The sequence below is a fragment of the Urocampus carinirostris genome, chromosome 6 (assembly GCF_059441175.1).
Source record: "Urocampus carinirostris isolate Australia breed hairy pipefish chromosome 6, RoL_Ucar_1.0, whole genome shotgun sequence".
In the NCBI taxonomy this organism is placed as follows: Eukaryota; Metazoa; Chordata; class Actinopteri; order Syngnathiformes; family Syngnathidae; genus Urocampus; species Urocampus carinirostris.
This window is the reverse complement of record NC_142354.1, coordinates 13,095,825-13,119,957: the sequence shown is the minus strand read 5'-3', so window position 1 is coordinate 13,119,957 and position 24,133 is coordinate 13,095,825. Positions and strand designations below refer to the sequence as shown.

At 39.6% G+C, this 24,133-nt stretch overlaps 2 protein-coding genes across 7 annotated transcripts in view; one reads left to right on the top strand and one right to left on the bottom strand.

Moving 5' to 3' along the window:
- r3hcc1 (R3H domain and coiled-coil containing 1) overlaps nucleotides 1-24,133 on the top strand; it is a 58,351-nt gene that overhangs the window by 8,185 nt on the left and 26,033 nt on the right. The window contains exon 8 of one of the 6 annotated variants that reach the window (XM_088337935.1): nucleotides 7,545-7,937. The exons of 3 other annotated variants lie outside the window; for them this stretch is intronic. The gene's annotated coding sequence lies outside the window, so the exon portion shown is untranslated. Of the gene's footprint in view, nucleotides 1-1,261; nucleotides 2,400-7,544; nucleotides 7,938-24,133 lie in introns of those variants that run through there. 2 more of the 6 variants (XM_088337933.1, XM_088337937.1) reach the window with 2 other exon arrangements.
- Nucleotides 1,327-24,133, bottom strand: part of loxl2a (lysyl oxidase-like 2a) — a 38,357-nt gene continuing 15,550 nt past the window's right edge. The window contains exons 4-14 of the mRNA XM_088337930.1: nucleotides 20,905-21,113; nucleotides 18,914-19,130; nucleotides 18,664-18,847; nucleotides 15,084-15,235; nucleotides 14,641-14,808; nucleotides 11,395-11,560; nucleotides 10,042-10,282; nucleotides 7,700-7,815; nucleotides 5,645-5,781; nucleotides 5,469-5,580; nucleotides 1,327-2,035 (exon numbers count right to left, since the gene is read on the bottom strand). Of these exons, the coding sequence (XP_088194056.1) occupies nucleotides 1,965-2,035; nucleotides 5,469-5,580; nucleotides 5,645-5,781; nucleotides 7,700-7,815; nucleotides 10,042-10,282; nucleotides 11,395-11,560; nucleotides 14,641-14,808; nucleotides 15,084-15,235; nucleotides 18,664-18,847; nucleotides 18,914-19,130; nucleotides 20,905-21,113 (1,773 nt within the window). The 3' untranslated portion in view covers nucleotides 1,327-1,964. The remainder of the gene's footprint in view (nucleotides 2,036-5,468; nucleotides 5,581-5,644; nucleotides 5,782-7,699; nucleotides 7,816-10,041; nucleotides 10,283-11,394; nucleotides 11,561-14,640; nucleotides 14,809-15,083; nucleotides 15,236-18,663; nucleotides 18,848-18,913; nucleotides 19,131-20,904; nucleotides 21,114-24,133) is intronic.

The following is a 24,133-nucleotide window of genomic DNA, read 5'->3' as shown; positions in this document are numbered from 1 at the left end:
CGTGACACAATTCCCCGCAAATCTGGTCTAGTTACATTCATGAATGTCCAGTGAATCAAACCATGTAAAATACTGACAGAAAGAAAAAAAAATCCGCCTAAACGCATTTCTGCATTGTTTGACGATCATTGTGTTAATCCGCCTGTTTGTCTCTATTGCTGCCCTTTAAAACTAAACAGACTCAGGAGATTATTTTCAATACTTTGGTTAGCCTCTGACCTTTTGATTCACACTACTCTTGGCCTATTGCAGGCTTTATTTTCACAGTCATTAGCCTGTGACAACCTGTAAAGGCCTGTATTAAAAAACAGATATGACCAATTCTGCTTCAAAAATCTTTAGCAACGAGTGACCGATCCAAATGTGGATTGACAAATTGGTCAGCCAACGAAAATCCTAACATAAATTTGTACACTTTTCCAGTCTGTATTCAAATCATATTTTAAAGTAAACGTGCGCAAAGCCAGTCGTGATTCATTTTCCCGCACCGTTTTTATGAGCAAATGTGCGCATTCATTGATTGTCAAACATTTACAACTCTTTCACAATGTCAAAAAATTGGCCAAAGTTAAATACATGAATGCAAAGTTTTTAAGACTGTGAACTGGTTGTCTCTAAATGGCCACTTTTGGAAATACGATATTTAGTTTTTCAGACTGATCAAATTTGCCAAATACTAGGAAAGGCTTCAAGCTATTATCCAACCAGTTTTCTAGCTAAGATGCCCATGCTACACTCTTTTGCAGGCATTTGATTGCAAAAAAAAAATTCAGGCCAAAATAATTTTTTTAAATTTTTGTGTCACCTTTTCTCTCTTATGATTGGTCAATATGCATTTTGGGGGATTCTTAAAATGTATTGAGTATACATTGTTGTGTATTTTATCTTCTTTTTGTAGATTTATAAATATTTTAATTTATTTTCCCATGTTTGAAGTCATTCCATGCAAAATTTTTCATTGTAATCGGTAATGCAGGGATTTAAGCAACAAAAACAACCTAAAAAGAGTTGTTTGGGAACCGAAAGAGTTTAGTAAACGGAAATGGTTACTTTTCTTGGTAACTAGTTACTTTAACTATAGAGTAACTCAGTTAGTTTTTGGAAGTTGTGAGTCACTATAACTATGTAATAAAACATCAAAATGTGAATTTGATAGGTTACTGTTAAGGTCCTTTACCTCTTAAGTACCAAGTGTGCAGAACACATTAGCTAATGTCTTCCCCCGCTTTATGACAATTTCACCTTACAATCTCCTCCTCAGGAGGAAATCACGCTGTATCCCGGGGCTGAAGCCATTTTGGAAAGCAGGAAACAAAAGAGTTGAGATGGCGCTTGGACAATGTGCCTTTTATTTTTGTTGGAGATTTCCACATTTCAATCCAACCCTTATAAAATGAAGGGAACGAGTCACATTTCTGAAATGAGGAATAAAAAGACTTCTCACACACTCACTGGAAAAATAATTTAACAGAAGTCGAGGTGGATACAAACCTAAGAGACAATAAATAAAAAGCCAATTAAAGCTGAGTCAGACTAATCGACGTAAGACACTAACACCGCAAACGGTGAAGTCGGAATCGGTCGAAGAAACCTGACTTTCTAAAAAAAGCTATAGCACCAAACCTATTTACCTGTCGAGCTTAAAGGGCATTCCGAGCCCATTTCTTTGGCTACGTTGTTCCCTGACGTTCCTTCGAAAACAACACGGGTTGAAAAAGACATTTCAAAATAAAAGCTGACTTTGAACGATTCACCGGATCATTTTACTCACAGTCCCTTTAAAAAAAAAAAAGAAGTATGGCTGATTCTCACCACGTAGTCCGCTTAGCATCAAGGAAACGCTTTGATGGAATACGATAAGGTTTTTTCCTGCGTACTGGTAAATGTAATACTGTCCCAATCTTCCCAGTGTCCTTTCGTAATCCTTTTAGTGGTTGTCCGACACGGCCGTCCGTCCGTCTTGTCTACCTGTGTGAAATCCGATTGGTCAGCAGTCCGGGAAAGGCGTCTTCGCGATCTGAGCTCCGGGAGCCACCTGGGAATTCGGCAACGTTCGCAATTAGCAGGGAACAAAAACAAAACGGTCCCAAAAGATAAGCAGTAGAGTGGAGGGCCAAATCGGGGGCCCATCATGGGGCCTTTACCATTCTCTCATTCATGAAACAAAATACATGACGAATACTACATGTTCTCTTTCTTTGTATTTGTTTTAAATGACAATTTCCAGACAGACTGAGGAGATCATTTTTTCCTCATGCCACGAGGCTCCTTAACCCCACCCCCACATTTAATATTACCCTATTTTGATTGCAGTGTGCATTTTCCATAGCACCATTTAAATACTCTATATCAACATGTTATATTGGGTAGTTTTCTATTCCATATCTTTTATTTTATGATTTTCTTTTTCAACACAAGGAAACTGCTGGAAGTGTGAATTTCCCTACGGGATGAATAAAGTATCTATCTATATCTATATGTATATCTATGTCTATATCTATCTCTATATCTCTATCTATCTCTATATCTCTATATCTCTATCTCTATCCCTCTATATCTAATTTCATCCAATTGGTTATGAAACACTCACAATGAAAGCAACAAGAGTTTAATCTGATATCTAGTTTTTGTAGTACTATTACTGTAGCTGTATTTTTTCTAGTCGCTTACAGTAGATCTTTGTACTATCTTTGCAGTACCGCTTTACTTTTATAGTATTAATGCAGTCATACTTCTTTTGTGTATTTCCGGAAGAGTATTTATTTCCTTGGAATTTTTGTAGCATTTACCTTGTAAAATTGGTGTAGCATATTTTTGATATGTATGTAGTTTCACTGTAGTTGTATTTTTGTTGTATAGTTCTGTAGTATTATTTTCATGGATTTTTGTAACAATTCCAGAGTTGTTTTTTTGTACTACCCCTGTAGTATTTTTGCAGTATTCCCATAGTAGTTTTTCATCGTAATCTGTAATATTTTGTAGAAATACTTTTGTAGTATTTTTGACGTGATATTTCTGTAGTCATATTTTCATAGAATTTTTGTTGTGACATTTCCAGAGTGGTATTTTTGTACTACTGTACTTCTTTAGTATATCTGTAGTATTTTTACAGTAATCCTGTAGTCATTTTTTGTAGTATTCCTTTAATTTTTGTGGTATTTCCAAATTAGTATTTCTGTAATATTTTTGTAGTATTCCTGTCATAATGTTTCCTTCGTAGTTTTTTTGTAGATTTTGTTGTAACAATTTCCGAGTAGTATGTTTGTACTATTTCTGTAGTATTTTTGCAGAATACCATTGTAGTTTTTTTTTCTAGTGTTTTTGTAGTATTACTATACTTGTATTTTTGTAGTATCTATTTTGTAATATTTCTAATCTAGTATTTTCTTATTATGCTGTAGTAGTATTTTTGTAATTTTTCCTACAGTTTTTCTTTTCAGATCGAATGCAAAATAATATACTGGACTGTCTCAGAAAATTAGAATATTGTGATAAAGTTCTTTTTCATTTTCTGTAATGCAATTAAAAAAACAAAAATGTCATACATTCTGGATTCATTACACATCAACTGAACTATTTCTAGCCTTTTATTATTTGAATATTGCTGATTTTGGCTTACAGCTGAAAAAAACTCAAAAATCCTATCTCAAAATATTAGAATACTTCCTCAGACCAAGTAAAAAAAATAATTTTATAACAGCAAAACTAAATCAAACATTTGAAAATGTCCATTGATGCACTCAGTACTTGGTTGGGAATCCTTTTGCACGGATTACTGCATCAATCCGGCGTGGCATGGAGGCAATCAGCCTGTGGCATTGCTGAGGTGTTATTGATGCCCAGGATGCTTCGATAGCGGCCTTCAGCTCATTTGCATTTGTAGGTCTGGTGTCTTTCATCTTCTTCTTAACTATACCCCACAAATTCTCAATGGGGTTCAGGTCAGGGGAATTAGCAGGCCAATCAAGGACAGTGATGCCATGGTCAGTGCACCAGTTACTGGTGGTTTTGGCACTGTGGGCAGGTGCCAGATCATGCTGGAAAATGAAATCCTCATCTCCATAGAGCTTTTCAGCAGATGGAAGCATGTAGTGCTCTAAAATCTCTTGGTACACAGTTGCATTTACTCTGGACTTGATGAAACACAGTGGACCAACAGCAGCAGCTGACATGGCTCCCCAAACCATTGCTGACTGTGGGAACTTCACACTGGATTTCAAGCAACTTGGATTTTGCTCTTCTCCAGCCTTTCTCCAGACTCTGGCGCCTTGACTTCCAAATGAAATGCAAAACTTGCTTTCGTCTGAAAAGAGGACTTTGGACCACTCTGCAACTGTCCAGTGCTTCTTCTCCATAGCCCAAGTCAGACGCTTCTTCCGTTGTCTTGAGTTCAGAAGTGGCTTGACCATGGGAATACGGCTATTGTAGCCCATTTCCCGGACACGTCTGTGAACTGTGGCTTTTGATACCTGGACTCCAGCTTCAGCCCACTGTCTTTGAAGCTCCCTCGAATTCTGGAAGCGGCTCTTCTTCACAATTTTGTTAAGGCTGCGGTCATCTCTCTCGGTTGTGCAGCGTTTCCGGCCACATTTTTCCCTTCCAACAGACTTTTTGTGGATATGCTTTGAAACTGCACTCTGTGAACAGCCTGCTCTTTGAGAAATTTCTTTTTGTGTCTTACCCTCCTGATGGAGGGTATCAATGATGGTCCTCTGGACAGCAGACAGATCAGCAGTGATTTAGTTTACTGAACCAAGCTGAGTGTTTTTAAGGCTCAGGAAACCCTCGCAAGGTGTTTCGAGTTAATTAGATGATTCAGGTGATTAGTTGAATAGCCTACTTGTATACTTTTTCATGATATTCTAATATTTTGAGATAGGATTTTTGAGTTTTCTTAAGCTGTAAGCCAAATTCAGCAATATTCAAATAATAAAAGGCTTGAAATAGTTCAGTTGATGTGTAATGAATCCAGAATGTATGACATTTTTGTTTTTTTAATTGCATTACAGAAAATGAAAAAGAACTTTATCACAATATTCTAATTTTCTGAGACAGTCCAGTATTAGGCCCTCGTTTTTTACTACCAAACTAGATATTAAGTGATGTAGTCATTTTTTTTATAGTACGTTTGTATTGTAGTATTACTGGAGCAGTATGTTTATAGTATTTCTGTAGGGGTTTTTTTGTGTTCAGAATTAAAGCAAAATAATATATATCTAGCAGCCATTTTGGCAACACTAACTTCACTCAGTATTTGTTATGCCAGTGGTGCTAACTACTAATGTTAGCAGATGTGTGCTATTGGTCCTGGCTATGAATGCTAGCAGCCCTTATGGCAACACTAACTTCACATTGTTGTCGCTATGCTCGTGGCGATACCTACCAATGCGAGTGTTGAAATGGCGAATTAATGCTAGCTACCAGCTACTAGCTTCTGGCAATGGTGACCTTGACAATTGCCGACTCACCTATCTGGCAATTGTACATCCAGACGCGGTTGCCGTCGTAGCGGCTTCGGCATTTCATGATGTTGTTGGCGTAATCGGATTCTGCCACTTCGTAGTCCGGGTTGATCACCACCTGGAATTTACCATTACGGGAGCCATTCGTAAACCCTCTTTCATTTCGGTGTCTGGTATCTTACCTGTAGGACGTAGTCGCCAGGCGGTACGTCGGTGATATCGATCCACTGGCAGTCGATATCGTGCCTGTACGTGTCGGAACAGCCCACCGTGATGCCCTGCGCGCCAAAGTTGGCGCATTCGTATTTTTTCTCGATGCCTGGCGGGGTTAGAAATGAAATGGCGCCATTGGTTGAAAAAAAATGAATACATGAGGTATAAATCAACGAATTAAAAGACTTGAAATAGTCTATTTAAATAATTGCTTTATTATTTGTATTCCAAATGAACCTCATTCGGCGTTTTATATCAGGAAGCATCTTATTTCAGATAATGTTATATGTGCAGTGTGTGGTTTGATATTCAATATTTTCCCCATAAAGTATGTGTTAACAATGCCTAACGGTGTTCAAAAAGCCTTTATATTTGTTTTTTCGTCGCACCTATCTGCTTCTATCTTACTATTACCATCGATGTTCAGGCTACAAAGAGCACAAGGTTAGAGGAGAAGTGTGTGCTGATTTTCATTTATTTTGAAAATGGTGAAAGTAAGAAAAGGACTGTTCATAATACAGTCCAAATGCTAAAAAAAAATGAAAGAGTTGATTCAGCGAGTCTGAGATAGACTTATTCAACACAGGCAGCCTGATAGAGGCTGCAATGAGGATTTCAGCCAGAAGATGGCCTCAGGAAGTAGAATATTTTTGAACACCCCCTTCAGCTGATTTTAAAAGGTTTTAACATCAAGTTCATTAATCAGCCATTTATCGCTTGTGCACAAACACAAAGACATCAGTAAATATTTGAAGCACGTCTGCTTCTGATAATGACAACTGATTTAGATTAGGTTTTAACTTGCAGTTAATGAAGTATTCAAAGTTAATAATCAATCATATCTGTCATTAACTATTTGTTGCTTGTGACTCATCAGAATTAAAGGTTTTGTCATTAGTAGAAGCATGTTTAGTCGACCACCGATTCCAAAATTCTGCCAATTGTGAAAACATATACTGTAATAATGTTCTTCCCTTGTATTCAAATGGGAAATTAATCTAATTCATCCGATGAATTGCCCTGTCCTAACGACCAACATTTCAAGTAGACAAATGGAAACATGGTTATATACCTTTAACACAAGGCCTGTCCTAGCAAAAGGTCCAAATTGCTGATTCGTCATATGGCAAATTATTTGCCCAGTCCTTGCAACTCTTAACCTGGTACCAACAATTTTAGTCAATGTATGATCTGTACCACGCTTGGCGTAGCTCAATGTTCAAATTGTTGATTTTTCAAATAGCGAATTAATCACCCGGTCCTTGCCACTCTTAACTTGTTACCAAAATGGTTTTGTACTAGCAACCTTTCTTTCCATTTTTGAGTTTTCAAAGGTAAATTGATTAAAATAATCTAAGGAATCGCCCAGTCTTAGCCACTATTAACCTGTTACCAACATTTCCAGTTAATAAGTGGCAAAATGGTTATGCACCTTCTTTTACGATGTGTCACGGTTGCCATGGCGCCCAATTGGCCCCGCCCGTGTGGCACCAGCTGCGGCTTGGCTTGCTGTCTATTTTAAGCTCAGGGCTGTTACATTTCCCTTGTCAGCCCGTCGACCAACTTCTGCCCCTCAAGACGTGGGTTTCGACTCGGTCCTGTTTCCTGTTGGTATTTCCTGCCCGGTATTGTTACCGTTTATTTCGTCCTGTTTAATTTTAGTTTACAGTTTTCTTTCCGTCTATTTTCGTCCTGTTTACTATTTTCTCCTGTTTTCCGTCTAGTTTCTCTTGTTTATCTTTGATATCCTGATTCATTATCTATCCTGTCTGTCTCGTCCTGTCTGGTGTTGACCCCATCCGTCCGGTATCAACTTGGGCAATTGGAATCGATCTCGTCGGTCTCTGGCTTCCTGTCTTTCCACGCCAGAGCGCTGCCAAACGTGCATGACCCCCCATTTCCCGTAAAATAAAAGGCTTGTGTGAGAACGTCACGCGTTTGGGTCCTGATCCTGTTCCGGTTCATTGAACTCATCAGATGAATTCACGAAAAGAATCTGAAGTCCTCGCAAGACGGTGATGTACCTTCTTCACAACGCGTGTCCTCCAGACAGAAGCTGGCTTTGTGTCCTTCGGCCACTTTGGTTCCGTTCATGTTCATCAAGTCGTAGTGGGTGAAAACCTCCATGCTGTGGAAATGCCTGCACATAATTTGAAAGAAATCCCCATGTTATCGACCGGTCGGGAAGATTACCGTTTAAAGCTGTAAACTTCACCCGAGTTACATTTATTTCGAGAGAATGTTATGGATTCACCAATACAACGCGTGCAAAAAACAAACAAGTGCCTGTCAATTCGATTTAGCTTGTTTAAATGACACAATTAACTAGTTAATCAGTTAACTATTGTTTGATAAAATGATAAATTAATCAATTGAAATGAACTAGGGATTGACAAATATGGGTTTTTCAGGGCCAATTCCGGTTATTAGTATTGAGAGGAGGCGATAACCGATATTTGGTGCCACTATTAATTTGCTGTAAGAGCTTAGAAATTAGCCCAAGATATGTTTAATAGTGCAAATGAAAACAGAATATGTCTTATAAATTAAAAAAAAATAGCTTTCTGAAACCATTTACAGTGTATAAATTAGAATTTCAAAACATCTAACATGACTTATCTTTCACTTAAAGCAAAAACTAACAGTGCAGGAGATCAAATCTGGCTAGAAAGAGTAGCATCCATTCATCCATCCATCATCTGCGCCGCTTATCCTCAGTAGGGTCGTGGGGGTGCTGGAGCCCATCCCAGCTATTTTCGGGCAGTGGACAGGGGACAGCCTAGAATAGTAGCCAGCCAGTCGAAGAGCATGTACAAAGGTACATAAAAACTTAAATAGCCCTGTATAGCAAATAAGCCCAGCACAGAAGTAACTCAGAATTTTGGAATGGATGGAACTACGGCGCCCCCTTTTGGACAGTTCCCGGTCGTAACAATTCACCATGCACCACAATGAAATCTGATAACATAAAGTTTTGAATGTAATTAAAATGTCCAAGGCTATGTAGTGATCGTAATTATGTCGATTGGAGGGACATTCTCAATTACAGAACATTACGCTAATATCTCACTTCTTTGGCTTTCAAACAAGTTTAGCAACTTCAATAACCCGATACTGTGAGTATCAGATATCTAAAACCACGCTCATAGAGGCCTGATCTGGTCAAGCGTCCCTGGTTCATATAGAAAGAACTGATTGATAGTTCGCCCTCTTTTCTACTGCCTGGCATGACAGCCGCGTGGCACGGCCAGGCGGGCCTGCTCTGCCATCTTGATCTTAGCACGTGGGCCACGTGTTGAGACCATATGGAGCACGAGACCAAATCTCTCCGAAACAACATGTAAGAAGACGGTTTCAAATTTGACACCATGTTTGCTGGTTCTTGGGAACGAACGTTTTTTCTGTTCAAGGGACTCTCCCCAAATCAACGAGCGTTATAGCGGTAAACTTTTTGTGCTAGTAACTTTTAGCAGTCGAAAACTTCCATAATCTACGGCGCTCACCCCGCCCCCTCCTTTTTCCCCCTTATCATTTATTCTCTGCGTTAATAAATTGTGTGTGTTATTTCCATCGTCCTGGTTCATTGATTCCATTTTCTTGGGATTAGCGATTCATATCAGAACTCAAAAGAACTCAAGTAATAACAATTACATGTTTATCAGTGTAGGAAATTCTAGCATCCTTCAGAGTAAAAAAAAGATTTATGGTGGAGCACAAGCAACCCTTGAGGCAAATTCAATCCTAACGATTTTAAAATGTTTAGCTAGAAAATCCCTACACCTCACTAATTTTTATTTTGCAATAACAAAAAAATGCCACCACAACCAGCATTACTTAAATGAACTTAAAACAAAGGGCAACAGAATTTCAACAGAGATTGCAAGTCGAAAAGTGCGGGCACTCCTGTTTTAGAGCCAGATTGACTAACTAATATAGCTTGCTTTTTATGCTCTCGATCATAAACAAACAGGATTGACCAACTAATGTTATGACAAGAGCTAATTTCTCCACCAGAACGTAACTCCCTAAAACAAGTTTACTCTTTTTACGCTATCTCAAATCACAAACACTGCTTTCTATCATGGACACAGGCATGTTAGCTGAGCTGACGCTCCCTACCGCTTAAATGGCTCCGCCCCCGGTCGCTTATCCAATTAGAAGGCGCGGGGCGCATAGCAGGATAGAGGAGGAGGGAAGAAGTAGGAGCAAAGAGAAAGTGTCTCGGCTGGATGAAACTCGAGACTTAATAATCGGCTCGTCGATCGCACAAGAATGCCGCGACCGATATCCGTCAAATCCCCAAATATCGGTGCCGATAACGGGCCCGCCCGATAATCGGTCGGGACACAAGGTGTTTTGGCCTCACCTGTGGCATTCGTGCCAGGTCCAGGATTGGTGTCCGGCCTTGGGCCTGAAGTCGGACTGTCCGTAGTTGTGTATCTGGGAGGAGAAGCGCAGCAGGCGGCGGTAAGAGTTCTGGTCCGCCTTGTCGGCACTGCTGGACAAGCACTTCTCCTCCTGGGCGCACTTGAGGGCGTACATGGGCCGGTCCTCCAGGTAGGCCGTGTGCTCCACTTCCTGGGCGTTCAGGACCAGGTCTGGGGCAGCTAGACGTAGAAATCACATCGTTTAGAATGGTTTTAATAAGACGGTTACAGCATCCCTAGCTTACGATGTTTTCGCGTTACGATGCGGAATGCATGTTTTTTGGCCCCTCGTTACGGCTTATACCTCACTATACAACATCGTGGAGCTCAGCTAACATGCCTGTGTCCATGATAGAAAGTCGTGTTTGTGATTTAAGATATCGTAAAAAGTGGGGTTAACTTGTTTTAGCCAGGTACGGTCAGTTGGAGAAATTAGCTCTTGTCATAACATTAGTTGGTCAATCTAGCCTAACTGTGATTGAGAGCCTAAAAAGCACGCTATATTAGTTTGTCAATCTGGCTCTAAAAAAGGAACGGAAAAAAATGAGTGGCTTTCGTTGTGTGCCATGTCTTTAAGATGTCTGTCTGCTTTTGGTTGACATCAAATACAAGCTGGTTATTAGTTTGCTTCATGAAGATGTTGATATGGTTTTGGCTAAACTCCTTCCCACAATGATAGAAGAAAAAATGGATGGCATTTATTGCAATACTCCCTTCCTCTCTGTTCAACCAGTTCAGAATCTTATGAGATTCGTAAAAACTTTGCAAGTCAAAACTGTATTTCTGTGTTGTATTTATTAGCAATGGGTTAAAACAGGATAACCATGGAAATTATGTCTATGATTGCTAAGAAATATGTTACAATTATTACAAAAGAGAAACCAATTTGAGAAGGTCCTCTAGAAGCATGAAAAAAAGCTGAAGTTTTTAAATCTGTTTCAATTTCAAGCTGCCAACTTCTCCGCCCTCTGCATCCACCGACTTACACCACTGAACCAGCTTAAGTCTCATCAGATGAATACAATTTCATTTTTCATTTGCATCTATATTTCTAATGATGTCTAATTATATACACGTTATAACATATAAGTAGCGCTTACCTTGCACTGTTTTCTTAATATTTGTTAATATGTATCTTCAATTCTAATGTTTTTATGTGGCGTCCTGGGGGTTTGGAACACATTCGCTAATTACCAAAGTTATACAACAATTTCACCCGACGATTCCCACCTCAGAACGGATTCATGTGGTATACCAAAGGTCTACAGTACTTTTATGAGAGAGGTTCTTACTGAGAGTACAGGCCACGCCAGCAGCAAAGCGTCCCCCCCCTTTGGGACATTGGATGTGTTTTCCGTGATGCAGGCACTGATCCAGGGAGAGCTCCGTGCCCGAACATCTCACCCCGCTCATCACGATCTTATCAGTCGTGGCGTCGCTTTGCCAGTACCACGTTTCCTGAGAACAACAAACAAAAAAAAACTGATGCAAAACTTATTTGAAATTCTGACAGATTCAAAAAATAACAATTTTAGAACTATGGAGAAAGACTCGCATCTATCTTTTTGTACTGACAAGGTTGAAGTTTAGTAGACACTCAAAATAAAGAGAGAAGACATCGATGGATTTTGAACAGGAGAACAGGAAAAGAAGCCATTCTAGAGGCACTCTCCTGAGACCTTTTTTTTATTACATATCCTAAGATACAAAAGCAGATCCACTCTAAAGGGTGTGGGAATCCAAAAAACAGCAACATGATTGGACGATCGTGACAATAAGGTAATAGTCCAAAAACAACAACAAAAGTGTGCAATAAGATCTTCATATGATATGTCCTTTGCAAAGGCCTGATATTAACATATGGGTGCAAGGCTTTGTAAAGGAGGGTGTGGGCGTGTTTGACTTCAGGGAACCCTTTTTTTTCCAACTTTCCCAGAATGAAGTGCAATTGCACCTCCACTACACTAGGGAGTAGTGGCGTTCTCAGCAGTAGAGTGTTTTGTTTACATTTAGCCTCCATACACTAGCATTAGTTCAGGAGGTAGAGGGCTTGTCTTGAGATCAAGAAGTCGCAGGTTCGATTCCCAGCTCCTCCGTGTTATATGTCGAAGTGTCCTTGGGCAAGACACTGAATCCCTAATGCCCCCGATAGCAGGTAATTGCCTTGCATGGCTGACGCTGCTATCAGTTAATTTGTGTGTAAAGGGGAAAAGTGTGAAGTACATTGTAAAGCACTTTGGGAGGTCTTCATTGACTTGAAAAGCGCTATATTAATGCAGACCATTAGTTCATTCATCCATTAAGTATAAGTGTGAGTACCAAATGAAGACACAAAGTGTAGCAGGCCTTCAAGTGACCCCATGAGAAAACACAGATGCAGAGACAGGCATAGAGAGACAGGGTAAAGAGACAAACAAAAGTCTCCTCCCGTAGCACTTCACTGTGACCTTGGAAGGAGAGCAAAGATCAGTGTGCTTTCTATATTAAAAGTGTCGGCAGCGGACAGCGTGAAGCCAAATAACCTGTCACTTAAAGACTTTACAACCCAATCGTGCTGATAAGACGCTTGAGTTTTTCTTCAGGGAAAATGTGCAGAAAGGCGTAGGTTCGGCACAATATTGAGCAATCTTTGTTTTGTCCCTACTAATATAATGTGATCACTTTAAAAAAAAAAAAAAATTGGTCTTGGGGGTGGGGATGGGCGTGAGAGGATTTCTTCTTCCTAGGGGGGACGCGACAGAAAACAATTGAAAAGCACTCACCTAACCTCTCCTTTGTTATCTAGCTTTTGAATAAGTGCAGATGTTTAAATAGACTCAATCAATCTGGAATCTCTTTTTTTGTTAAATCTTAGTCACATATGAAAAACGTTCTTCCCTGTGAGCTCATCACAAAATGCTGACTCAGCCTCTTTCCGGGGCCACATGGCAATCGCTTTGAAAAAGTCAAACTTTCCAACATGGCTGACGCGGAGCACGGAAAAGAAATTGAGGTGGACACGTGAGTTGACGCATCGAGCGTTTCTTCCGTCTCGTCGCTTGATCTCGCACTCTGACGGCAATTTTGTTCTTTTCTATTTAAAGCCGATATAAATATATTTCTTTTATTTCCAAATACTTCCAAATGTCTTGCATTTTTCTTAGTGACTTCCACTGTAGTGCTACTCCTCCGTGGATAACTGATTTTCGCTGATAAGTGACCAATCCCCTTTCTGCTCAACTTTGCAAGTAACCAATCATATTTTACGTTGCTTACATGAATAGAAAACCATTCTAATGGCAAAAACGCTTTGCTTATTTTAAGTATATTATTTTCTTTTTGGTATTTTTGAAACTATTTTGAAAAATAATCTTCTACAAAGAATATATAGTAGCCTTTTTTCTGTAGTTTTAGTTTTAAAAAATCTGAAATATTTGACGTCTGCCATCAGATAATTTGGCTCCTTTTAATTTATTCCAGTACTCAATCAAAAATTTTTTTTTTTTTTAGAAAATGATTATTGTTTTGATTGCATATTGCAATAACCTGAAATTAGCGTACATCATCTTGTCAATTTAAAACATAAGATTCTTTTTAATTTTATTTTTTGTATTTTAAATGTTTCTTGTAATTATAATAATAATATTATTATTATCGTAATACTATTTGAACTTTTAAAATAGAGTTTCAGGATTTAATTTAAAACTGTAAAAACATACAATATATATTTTAAGATTTTTGGGGAAATAAAAAAAAAATGGTTAAAATATATAATAATAATGATGATGATGATAGAGTATATATATATATATATATTTTAGTGAAAAAACAATGTATTCTGAAATATGATTTCATGTACTTTACAAAATGTTTCCTTTTTTCTGTGCCGTCCATTGACGTCAATGGTAGTAAACGAGTTGAGGATTACTTTACTTATTTTGTATTTTTTTTTTAATTGTTTTTTTACTCCTTTTATAGTAATAAAAATTATTCTTTTCCTTGTTTGCCATCAGATTATTCAGGTCCTTTTTAAGGATTTTTTTTCGTTATTTTGTTGAAAATAATTAAAATGCGTTAAATTCCCTGTCATATTTAATATTTGTCTTGTTTCAATTGTATTCAAAGTTCAAAATATAGTAAAACAAGACAAAGTCTATTAAAAATGAGCAACATTTTCTGCTATTTTGTTTATTTGTTTGCATTAAATTCCCTTCAACCCCATTTGATCCAATCAAAGTCCAGGCTGCTCGTGTAATCTTGCTCTATAATTGTAGTTTATAGTTAGGGTTATTCCAAAGTGTTAGAGTGCATTTCTGCAGCTGTGCAAACTACACAATCCATCACAGAAATAAATACCTCTTGACGCATTCTATTAGAACATGAACTGAGCGGATGAGTGATTCATAGTGAAACCAAAGTAGTTTAAGTATAACCATATGGCAAAAAAAATCAAAACGTCCCTGGTCTGCGCCAGTAGAGGTCGCTGTTACTCAGTCAAAGCCTTCTTGGAAATTCCCGTACATGGAAAGATGTAATACTCGCGGGTGCAACGTGAGTACCTGGAAGGCGTGACTGGCGAATCCCAAGCCCAGCTGTTTGCACACCACCATGGCCTCCATGGTCCCCCAGCTCTCGCTGCATACCGCGCCCCACACCAGAGAACCGTTGCGTTCCGTCAGAACTTCCACGCGGCCCTCGTTCGGAGTGCGTCCGCCTGCCAATCGAAGCTGGGGTCGGGACAAGAGAACCAGGAAGTTGAAAACGGACTCATTGGCGAGAAAGACAGAAAACCTTCAATCGAAATCGTATCCGCGGTTTGAATTGTAAGCTTATGTTGCTCTCTTGATAATAAGTCCACTTGGAAACGCTAAGGAGTAGAAAGTACCAGATTTTCCAGACAATACTTCGTAGTATAAGCTTTGCAGGGCTAAAAATGCTTAATTATCGTTCTTATTCGTTTATATCGCTTAAGTTTTTTTCTCTGGAAAATCTATGATCTTACCCTGCTCTGAAAGCCCATAGCGGGAACGTTGCACCTGACAGCCACATCTTCTTCATGGCTGCAGCCTAGCGCCTCCCGATTGAAGTAACACTCGGTCAAAGATTTCTCGAAGCCGGAACACTCCACCTCGTTCATGTGCACCGGCCCGATGCCTGCCAGAGAACCCCAGGGAATTCATGTCGTGAAGAATAATTATATTTATTGTGAAATATAGAGAATACGTACGATATATAATAGTGTTACTTGAGAATGAACATCATCTTTAATTTACCCATCTCAGACTCTGATGTAAACTGAAAGCAGTTAAACCATATTTTTTTTAAAGAATTTGAGTGAAGCACGTATTCCACGACTGCATGTGTTAGTACTTCCAGCATGCTGGCGTTCTTCCCGTGTGACTGCGGAAGAATGTCCTCGGCCGGAAAATTGCTCGCCACCGGAGTAAACAATTCAAAACGACACGCAAACTTCAACTGCAGTACTTTCGACCTTGACCTTCATTCCGGCTTATCTGTAAGTTTTAGATTCGCAGTATTTAAAGAAAAGAATCAAAGAGCCTCATGTCTTGAATGTGGGTGTCCAAACAATGGCCCAGCAGCTGTTTGTGATCTGGCAACTGTAAGCATCCCACTGCAAAGGAAACTAAACATGTTTTTTACACTGGAATGATTTTTTATAAATAACCAAAGATACAAATGAACTATTTACAATTTTCACAAGGAATATTCTTTTTTTACTACCTTAACTTGGCCATTTTACTAATAAACTACCCTTTTAATAAGCAATTCAAGCTTTGTGAATAAATATAAAAAATCCGTAGGGTTCCCTCAAAGCTCCGGTGTTTAATATTTGATAGCGCTGTTGTCTAATGCAAGAAAAACAGTGCCACAGAGCACAGCGTAGCAGCAAAAGATACCAGACAAACACGGCAACGACGACTAGGTATGGGTTCCGCTATGTTAAAGAAATACAAATTTCTCAACCTATGCTTTTTCATATAAAATAAATAATGCCAACAAAAAACAGTGCCAAACGAGCACAGCGTAGCAGCACGATGCCAGACAAACATGACAACTAGGTATGGATTCCACTATGTAAAAGAGAGAAATTTCTCGACCTATGAATAATTATAAAAATTGTCATTAGTATGACAGTTCAAGTACTTTTGCCTATTATTCATCTATCCAGACATCCATTATCTGCACTGCTTATCCTCAGTAGGGTCGCGGGGGTGCTGGAGCCCATCCCAGCTATCTTCGGGCAGTGGGTAGGAGACACCCTGAACTGGTTGCCAGCCAGTCGCAGGGCACATAGAAACAGATAGAGACAGACGATTCATTCTTTCAGTTCCACCTAGGGACAATTTGGACCGGACATGCATGTTTTTGGGAATGTGGGAGTTGCGCCTGGAGGAAACCTATGCAGACACGGGGAGAACAGGCAAACTCCAAACGGGGAGGCTGCGGTAGCTGAACTTGAACCCTGAACCTCTGTGGGGCTGCGCGCTAACCACCCAGCTGACATGCTGCCATTATTCAAATCAATATTGTTTTTTTTTTTTTTTAACTGAATGAATGAGTTTTTTTGCACCACTAGGGGGCAATACATAACACTCACTGTCCCTTTAAATAACCCTTCCGTAAATGGTTGCAGGAAGATTAGCTAAACAAAATAAAACAGATGCGCAGATACAATTTTTCACGTGACGGTAATGATTAATTCCAAATAAAAATAGCAAAGCCTGATTGCATTTGAAAGATTTGCAGTTCTTGTTTATTGTGTCAGAGATTCCTAAAACAAATGCCGTCATCCTCTAGTCTGTGTGTGGTAACTTTGTGGAAGCAGAGTTCCGACGGTTGCAAGAGAAATTGCAGGCAGGATTCCCAGAACAGCTGCTTTTCTCTGCTAGAACATTTTGTACTCTCATCCACTCTCCATTGGCTCTGCAAACATGTGGATACTTAACTACTTTTGCAAATGTTGACTCCTTTATAGTAGCCATATCTTGCGTTTCACAGAACCGGGTCGTGGAACACGAGAATACGATTGTTGGCGTCTTATGCTGACTTCGGGTCTAGACTGAAAATTGAATCCAAATAGCAGGTGGAGGTTTCGGGGTTTTGCACAAAAGTTTCATTTTCGCAGCTGGATTCCGCTTCGGTGCAAATCTTGTGCATATTTTCATAGTCTTTCTTGGACTGGTTATATTTGAATGAGAGTGATATCGGATTATTGTGGTGGCGAAGCTCTTGAAAATCATTGTAAAAGGAGATTAAGGAATTTGTTGTCACTCTTATAGTTACAGTGCCTTACTGTTATTGATATAATGACACAAATCTTCTGCCGTCTTCTAAAAGAACATTTCGCCGACATAGATTATTAAACGCATATACTTTTACTTGAATATTCTCCTGCTTCTCCTATGTTTATCAGTGGTCTCAACTCGTTATAGCTAGTTATTGTAAAGGATTTTATTCATGAAATATTACAAATTAAAACTGATTTTCAGTCTTCCACCTACGAGGATTTTCATGACCTTAGAGGATTTTCTTCATCTATTCTCTAACTTTTAATAATCCCTGTTGTTAATCGGTTTTGCTTCTTCCTTTAGCATGATAGGAGGTAGTTCAGTCAACAGCTTATCTGCATTTTGATGATGCCTTGACGGCAATCGCAGACCGGCATTTTATATATTCATCATCGACCAATAGCAAACAGGAATCCTAGAGACGTAACTAAGTTTGCATTTAAGTTTTTGGGCACTTGAAAAAATTTGTTGTCGTATGTGTGTAAAACGGAAAAGTGTGAAGCACATTGTAAAGCGCTTTGGGTGGTCTTCATTGACTTGAAAAGCTCTATCTAAATACAGACCATTTACATTTTTACATTTAATGTGTTTTGATATTGTAAGCTATCACTTTATTTCAACTTCTATATTATCTGGCAACATTTAATGCAAATGAATAATGAAATCAAGTCCCATTTATTTGTGACGTCCTTCATCACAAGATGTCTCAAAGGACTGAACAGGTTACAATGACACATCCCCTGATCTTAAACCAACATGCGGGTGAGGAAAAACTCAAAACCTCAGCATGTGGAAATAAGAAACCTTGAGAAGGGGCCTCGCAAGTGGTAATCTGCCTTCCAGGATGAACCCACTGAAAGATATCGAGTTCCGAACCTTGCCAATGTTATCCAAATTCTTGTGGAAGTCAATCTTGGAACTAGGTAGAAAAAAAGGTTTTTGTCGAACATGTTACAATGCGCCTGGAAAAAAAGGTACAATGAGATATGGAGAAAATGCTTAATTTTAGCATAGAAGAAGAAGCTAATTTTCTCCGTACAGAAGAAGCTATTTTTGGCTAGTTTTCGAGATTTAGGAAAAGAACACACACGTTTGGCCCACAAGAAGCTGTTTTTGGAGTAGAAGAAGCAGTTTTGGGGCATAGTAGACAATAGGACTCATTTCTAGCATAGAAGAAGGGCATAGCTTTTGGTGTAGCACAAGACAACGCTTCTAATCCACGTAAAGAAATAGTCAGGTGTAGAAAAAAGTGTCAGGTGTGTTTAAGCCTACCTTGTCCCATACTGGCCCCGGTCAAGGCCTCTTTGGCGCTGCCGTATCCGAGTTCCCGACAGACGACGGTAGCCGCTCTTATATTCCAGTTATCGTCGCAGACCGTACCCCATTCGCCGTTGCGCAACACCTCCACTCTGCCTTCCCCGATCATGGCTCCGCCTCTTAGTCGCACAAGAGGTTGCTACGACGACAGTTCCCCATCATGACAACCTTTCGTTTCGTCCGCACGTTGAATTTGAAACCTTACCTCCATTCTGTAAGCCTTCCTGAAGCCTGTGCTGAGACTGGGGGCAAAGCTGCGGCCAGGAACGCAACTGACCACCACGGGCATGCCTTGCTCACAAGTCCGATTGCCCTTCAGTTGGATTTCGCGGCCAAGTTTGCATTCGGAAAGGTCGGCCTCATTGCCCGTGCAGTTGACTGAGAAACCCCAGAAGTTCTTCTTGCGTCGCTTGGCGAGCACTCTGACAGGAAAAGGGAGAGAAAAAAAACGTATATTTATTTTCCTTTATAGTTGGCAAAATCTGTTTTTGTTTGTTGTTTATATTGTGCCTCAATAGTTTATGAAAGAGTACCATGTGTTCCGGACTATAAGGCACACCTAGAAGCCCTTATAATTAGGTGCGCCTTATAGACCAGAAATACAGTAAATAAAATCTTGAATGCATCATTATATAGTATATACACTAACTATTATCTAATTATTAAATCATCCATCCACCCATCGTCTGCACCACTTATCCTCAGTAGGGTCGCGGGGGTGCTGGAGCCTAGCCCAGCGATCTTTGGGCAGTGGGCTGGAGACACCCCAAATTGGTTGCCAGCCAATCACAGGGCTAATCAATTCATTGAGGTTGTAAAACAAATATTCACATATACAGTATATGATCTACGAAACAAGTTTTTTTTTCAATAGATATTTTCTGATGCTTTACTTTTCTTAATGCAAATCACATTCTTGCTGTAGTTATACTTTCATGCGCCTATAGTCCAGTGCACCTTATTTGTGGAGAGAATCTTTCTCAAAGGAATATTTTTGGAGGTGCGCCTATTGATCAGGTCCGCTTCAAAAACAATAGTGCAGGAAATACGGTAATTGCTTAAATTATTTTATCATTGCTTTCATGTACTTAAGAAAAAAGACCGGGTGGAAACATTTGTTGGCCTGGAGAGGGATGGGCACCACCAGGCTGTACTTGCCCAAGACACACCACAGAAAATGGTGCCCCTATGACCCTAGTGGTTAAGGGATCCAACCAATCAACCAACCAAGCAACCGAGCAACCAACTTATTGGCCTGGAGAGGGATGGGCACCACCAGGCTGTACTTGCCCAAGACACACCACAGAAAATGGTGCCCCTATGACCCTAGTGGTTAAGGGATCCAACCAATCAACCAACCAAGCAACCGAGCAACCGACTTATTGGCCTGGAGAGGGATGGGCACCACCAGACTATACTTGCGCCCAAGAGACACCACAGGAAATGGTGCCCATATGACCCTAGTGGTTAAGGTGTCTAACCAATCAATCAACTTATTGGCCTGGAGAGGCATTGGTGCCACCAGGCTGTACTTGCCTAAGATACTCCACAGGAAATGGTGCCCCTATTGGTTAAGGGATACAATCAACCAACCATCCAACCAACTAATTGGCCCTGGAAAGGGATGGGCATCACCAGGCTGTTTTTGTCCAAGACACACCACAGGAAATGGTGCCCCTACGACCCTAGCGGTTAATATACCACCTTTCTTTTTTTTTTGTTTTTTTTTGTCCTTGCTAGGAAAAAATGATGTTGCCTTATTGCAAACAAACTGGTTGAATTATCTTTTCTCTCTTTAATTTTTTTTTAATGATTTTGACATTTTATTAATATAAGTTTACAAATCAACCAGTAAAGTGTCTGATTCCACTTCTGCTTAACCCACTTGGAAAGAGTGACTCATTTGAGCCCGGGAACAAAAACAACAACACTTTTATTGTGAAAAGACCTCAACATTCTTGTAACCCAATGGTCAAAAGAAATCCTTTTTTGTGGTGGTGCCACTGTGATGGCAGACATGCTTCAAGGGAGAAATAATACAATGCAGGACACAGACAGACACATTTTTTCAAACAGAGGATTGCACAACCTGTCTCCACCCAGGCCAGCCTCCATCCACTAAAATGTGCTTTGGGCTCCTAGTCAAAAACCTCCAGACGTGCGTCTGCTTCGTATCAGGGAGTAGATAAGACTCACTTGTAGGGTTTGTTGTTGAAGCGTTTGTCGGCAGGGAATCCGTACATGCCGCAGATGACTCTGCTGTTCATCTCCGTCCAGTCGGCGTTGCAGATCTGCCGCCACTTGCCGCCGTCTTTGACCTCCAAGAATCCCTCCGTGATGGGGATACGTTTTCTGTGAGAGTACGTGGCCCTGATACGAACGTCCTCCACATTCACCGGCAATCCCTGGTGGAGCGTGAAATGTCCAGTTAGTCAGGGTTTTGCGGTCACATAATTTGGGGATTTTTTTCTTTTTTTCTAGTAAAGAACAGGATGCACGGAAGCATATTGCCTTCACTTGCACAAAACAAATCTGTGTTTTTTCTTATGACTGTTTTTTTATTTTTATTACTTTATTACTATTCTTACGGAAAACAAGGAAAATCGTGAATTAACATACATTTTTCTTGAGAAAAAAAAAACATTTAGAAAAGTGAAAAGATCCAGAAGGAAATCAGACAGAAATAGACTAATTTCCGTTGTAGGAGAAGACAACGCTAATTTTTAGCATAGAATAAGACGATACTACCTTTCAACTTTAAAGAAGATCAATTTTGGTGAAGATTGAGGCTAATATATACTCTGACTAAGAAGCGTAAAAGTACTTTAAAACAATTTTTGGCATCAAAGAAGATGCTACTAGTCAGAAAAGAAGGCACATCTCCTGCAAATTAGTTTTATGCATACCTAGTTGTAAGTGTATGAAATGAAGAAAACACTTGTTTTTAAAATTATAGTCAGGAACTGAGAAAATATATCCTAAAAAAAAAGGTATTGGAACTGAAATGTTTTGATGAACATGAAAATATGCAGGTAAATAATACAAATACGTCATTAAAACAGGATAATAAATCCCTAAAATGAACTACAAAAAATGAAAAATCCCACCCAAAAATCAATTATTAACATACATATATAGATTTAAGTACAGTGTTTTAAACCCCTGTTTACAATTTAGGCTAAAAGAGCGCAAAGAGACGCTACCCAAATTTGCTCTCTTTGTCCCAGCTCTCCGCAATAGTCGACAGGGGATAATGGTCAAATCAGCACGCCAATAGGAGATTGAGGATAATGGATTGCGGCCGCACAAGTGCACTTCACTTTAGGCGGAAATAACATTAGAAAATCTGCCAGCCCTGACAAGAGGGCTCCCTGACGGTCACCGCTCGAGCGATAGGCGTTTCGGGAATAATGGATCGAATATTTTTCAACCAGTGATGCAAAGAGGCCGTGAAGCGCCAAGTAGCAAAAGATAGTTCGTAAAAATTCAGCCTCTCGTCTCTAAACCTGACCATGTAATTGTTGGAAAAGAATTAGACAACTTTTTGCAGAAAATGAAAGTGGAAATTTGCTTTAATGGCTTTATGTCATTTCAATCAAAAGGAGCTGAAGATCCAGTTGGTAGACTGAGTACTGTAGCACCTGTCCTATAAATCAAAAATAAACCCATAACCTTTGACTTATAAACAACACACTAATCACCTTTTTGTTCTGTCTGCACAAGTTGGCCCTAAAGGAACCTTTATAATGGTCATATTCAAACACTTTTTAAGGCAAATTTTCAATTTCTCCAGTGTGAATCGTGTATTTTTGAAGATCCTCAAATATATCTACGATTTACATATGCAATCTGAACTTTGCATGTACGTTTATGAAGGCACATGATTTTTAGATCTTGATTAAATCGCAAATATATTTGTGGATCCGAACAATACATGTGTAAATATCTCTTCCCGTATAGGTGTAGGGTAAAATGACAGTCATATGTAGCTTGCATTTTCAGTTGCTGGAGGTTCTTCCCGTTACAATTTACCACTGGGAAATGCTCCCATAATTCTTTGCATTGCCCATAATAAATGTCCATAATTGATGCGTAATCCTTGCACTAATACACATTTTATAGTGCCCTGTTTAGGTGTAGCATACACCTGCCTTCTTGGGCGTGACCCATAGGGGGCGATGACGCATCATAGGACAATGCCATAAAGACTAATGCCAGCTGCCGTTAATCACAAGGGAGGAAGAAATGCAATGGCAAAGTGAAGCCACCAGAGATCAGTGTCGGCGTCATTTTTAAGTAGACTTTTACAAATTGTCTTCAGTTTATGCGGTGTCTATCGAGCCAGACTGCCGAGAACAACAACAATTTCAAGCATTTACAAGCACTTCACCCAAAATTCAAGCACTTTTACAACCTAGAAAAAATTAAAAGCATTTTCAAGGATTTCAAGCACCCGTAGGAACCCCGCCAATCGTTCCTTTAGATTCTTAGCAACTCTATCAAACGCTGATCTCACCAAATCTGAGCCACGTCAGCTTTAACAGTCTCGACGTATTAAACATTTGCCCGCACGGTGGTTTCCTGAGATGTCCTCAGCCACAGGGAATGTTCTGGAAGCCCATTAACAGATGGGGGGCGAAACCAAGTCAGGTTGTGACCTCGACCCTCCAGACTGTTGCGGTTCCAGTGGGAGGAAAACCTTCGACTTCCTGCCGGCTATGGCGTGACGAAATGTTTTTCCGTTCTGAGTCAGAACCAAAAGATGAGGACATTATGGGAGATACGAGGCAATCAATGGAAATTCTCACTTCTGTAGACTTTTAATGAGGGATAAGTGTCATTGCACTGCACAGAAATAAATAAATAAATCTTCCGTTGGCAGATCATTTTGCTGATATTAAGTATATATTTTGAGTTGTACAGTTTTATCGAATAGGAAACAAATACAACGGTTGCAGGTTTTTTTCTAATTATTAAAATGAGGAATGGAATATCTATCATTTTCAACACTGCAGATAACATTGTATAATTAGGTCTAACAAGCAAAATGGCCCGGCTTTGCCGAGCCGATAGAAGTTTGGGTTTGGCTGCTCGGAGTGATCGGTACTTGGGACATGGAGTACCCAATTTGGCCATCAGAGGGCATTGAAGACCCCACAAAATCGCACCCTACAAAAGCAGATGTTTATCGTGTGGTTCGTTTTTGCGTGTGCCTTGATATGAAACCCAGCTAAAGACACTCACAGAAGCCTAAAGTACAACTCTGTAAATTTTTATGAAAACAAGTTCTGCCATTTAGGAGCTTATTATTCACATACAAGCGCACACACACAAATCAGGATTTATGAAGTAGTTTAGATTAGATAGAGAGATTAATTTGATATATATATATATATAGATTTATATATATATATATATCATACAG